The sequence below is a fragment of the Nicotiana tabacum genome, chromosome 13, assembly GCF_000715075.1.
Source record: "Nicotiana tabacum cultivar K326 chromosome 13, ASM71507v2, whole genome shotgun sequence".
Classification (NCBI taxonomy): Eukaryota; Viridiplantae; Streptophyta; class Magnoliopsida; order Solanales; family Solanaceae; genus Nicotiana; species Nicotiana tabacum.
In genome coordinates this window covers 76,114,956-76,118,288 of record NC_134092.1, presented here as the reverse complement: position 1 = coordinate 76,118,288, position 3,333 = coordinate 76,114,956, and the positions used below count along the sequence as shown (strand labels likewise).

Here is a 3,333-nt window from a genome sequence, read left to right as displayed (position 1 = left end):
GAGGGTAGTGTATTCTCAGACCTTACCCCTACCTTGTGAAGATAGAGAGGTTGTTTCTAATAGATCCTCGACTCAGGAAAGAATAAACACAACAGTAATAAAAAGACAAATTGCAAGAAACAACAATAAGAAGTAATGGAAAAGAAGCATTAATGACACAAGATAGTAAGATGACCGAAATGAAAGACACAACAAGTAGTAATAGAAACCTAATACCAATAAAATACTAGAGTACGCACTCCTACTACTAAGGAAAACACTAGGCAGTCTGACCTTCTACCCTAATCCTCAACCTCCATACCTTCCTATCAAGGGTCATGTCCTCGATAAGCTGAAGCACCACCATATATTGCTTAATCACCTCTCCTCGGTACTTTTTTGGCCTACATCTACCTCTCCTTAGGCCCTCCAAGGACAACCTCTCACACCTCCTTACTGGGGTATCTTTGCCTCTCCTCCTCGCATATCCAAACCATCTAAGTCTCGCTTCCCGCATCTTGTCATCCATAAGGGTATGTCCATCTTGCCCCGAATAACTTCATTCCTAATTTTATCTATCCTAGTATGCCCGCATATCCATTTCAACATACTCATTTCTGCTACCTTCATCTTATGAATATGTGAGCTCTTGACTGGCCAATACTTATCCCCATAGAACATAGTCGGTCTGACCACCGCTCTGTAGAACTTTACTTTAGGCTTTGGTGACACCTTTTTATCACATAAAACATCATAAGTGAGCCTCCATCTCATCCATCCTGCACCAATACGATGTGTGATATCCTCGTCAATTTTCCCATTCCCCTGTATAATTGACTCAAGGTACTTGAAACTTCCTCTCTCAGGGATCACTTGTGAATCTAGCCCCATATCCACGTCCGCTTACTGAGTCGCACCATTAAACTTGCACTCCAAGTATTTTGCCTAGGCCCTGCTCAACTCGAAACTTTTAGAATCCAGGGTCTGCCTCCAAACCTCTAATCTTGCGTTAACATCGCCTTGCGTCTCGTCAATCAATACAATGTCATTTGAAAATAACATGAATCACGTAACCTTCCCTTAATAGTGGCAGGTTAGTGCATCCATCGTCAGGGAAAATAAAAAAGGCTGAGTGCTGACCTCTGGTGTAACCACATCATAACTGAAAAATGGTCTAAGTTCCTTCCCACTGTCCTCATCCGGGTCTTAGCTCCATCATATATATTCTTATTCGCCCTAATGTATGTAATATGTACACCTCTAGCCTCCAAATAACTCCATAAAACCTCCCTCGAAACTTTATCGTAAGCTTTTTCTAAGTCGATGAACAACATTTGTAAGTCTCTCTGCCTCTCCATATATAGCTCCATCAATCTCCTAACAAGGTGAATGGCTTTTTTAGTCAAATGCCTTATTCTGAATTGGTTTTTGAAAATACACACTCCTCCTCACTCTCAGCTCCACCACTCTCTCCCAGACTTTCATAGTATGGCTCGGCAACTTGATACTCTGATAGTTATTGCAATTTTAGATATTACCCTTGTTCTTGTACAAAGGGATCATCGTACTCCACCTTCACTCTTCGAGCATCTTTTTCGTCTTAAAAATTATACTAAATAACCTAGTGAGCCACTCCAAGCCCACCCTGTCGTGCTCTTCCAAAATGCCACGTGGATATTGTTTGGCCTTGTCCCTCTACCCCTGATCATCTTACAAATAACGCCCTCGACCTCCTCAACGTTTATACGCCTAGAATAACCTAAGTCACGACTACTCTTGGAGAGTTCCAAATCACCAAGCACAATGTTCATGTCTCCTTTTTCGTTCAAGAGTCTATGGAAGTAAGTCTGCCATCTCCGATGATTAAAGACTTACATTTAAAGATATATTAGAGAAAAATTCTCTATATTAACATGCATTTCTCAATTTTCTCTTGAAGTAGAAATTTTTTAAAAGAGGTTCTAAGCCATCACAATTTGATGTGGTTGATGCACGTTCAGATAATTATGTTCAATTCCTTGAAGGACGAGAACATTTGATAAATATCATAAATATAGATTCATTCCCTATAGCAAATATGGCAATATTAATAAAGCTTATAAATATGAACGTGCTCTTGGTTGTGAAGATATCACAACTCAACTCCAAAAGAGGTAATACAATTGACAGAAAATATCCTCAATATTTTATGCTTTAAATTTTCTCCTAAAGTAGTAAAATATTAAAATTTTCTTCTAAAGCAGAAAAACTTTGAAATAGCGTCTTCTTGTGCTTGAGAAAAATAAATGATCTATTGAAAGATGTGTATAAAGCATATTGTTTGATTATGTTTCATTTCCCCAAATGAATGAAGAAATACCACAACCCACTTCCCGAAAAGATAGAACAACAAAGGATATATATGTTATTTTGTGGTATGAACATTATTGCTGCACGTATCTGTCATACGTCTAAATATTTTGGATAATTTTATTAAGTATCATTTTAATGCAAAAGAATATATACCTTGTAGAACAATTTCTATTATAACTATATTGATATATTATGGTTAGTTGTTATTAATTTTTTTTAAGAAAATAACAACTCATGTTTCTTTTCTTGAAGGATGTAATGACTATGTGATTGCCTCTTTAATACAAATATTCATATGTTAATGCCTTTTCTCCGTGAATGAGATACTTTAAAGTTAGTAATGGAAATGTTGAAGTTTAGAACTTAATGTTACTTTTTGTCATCAACAACAACAACCTAGTGAGTTCCCACAAGTGGGGTATGGGGAGAGTAGAGTGTATGCAGACCTTGCCCCTACCCCAGAGAGTAGGGAGGCTTTTTGTGATTTATGAATTTAAAATTATTTTAAAATGTTCATTTGGTTACAGTTTTCATTTATGATACCGACAGTGTATAACTAAATTTTCTTTCATAATACCGGCAGTGTCTGAGCAATATTTGATAGTGCAATACTAATCAAGGGCTCTAGAAGAGCTAACTATTTGTGTAGAAGACTCATGACACCTGCCGTGTCCAACTAGCATGTTTGTTTAGAAGACTCATGGCACCAGAAGTGTCCGAACAATATTTGATTGCGGATAATAAATTGAAGGTTCCTGAAGAGCTTATATAAAAGTATGTCATTAATATTAGATTATTATGGTTGAAACACATATCGTAGTAAACCCGAAATATACTGATAAAATTAAGTATTATATTTGGAAGATAAAATATCTTCAAGCTACTATGAGTAAGAAAAATGTATATGAAAGGTACTGATTGGTATTACACAAATATAAGCATGATAAAATTATACGCCATAATAACCATAAGCTTATTGATAAAAAAGTTTATGCAGACATT

At 36.4% G+C, this 3,333-nt stretch overlaps 1 protein-coding gene across 1 annotated transcript; it reads right to left on the bottom strand.

The window, feature by feature from the left end:
- Positions 1-432: 432 nt before the first annotated feature.
- On the bottom strand, positions 433-870 carry LOC107811060 (uncharacterized). Its single transcript, XM_016635914.1, has one exon. It carries the CDS (start codon positions 868-870, stop codon positions 433-435), a length of 438 nt encoding a protein of 145 aa, XP_016491400.1.
- Between the last annotated feature and the right edge of the window lie 2,463 nt (positions 871-3,333).

Bases quoted from the DNA above. Each gene is read 5' to 3' on its own strand.
- LOC107811060 (XM_016635914.1), bottom strand. From the start codon at position 870: ATGGGGCTAGATTCACAAGTGATCCCTGAGAGAGGAAGTTTCAAGTAC.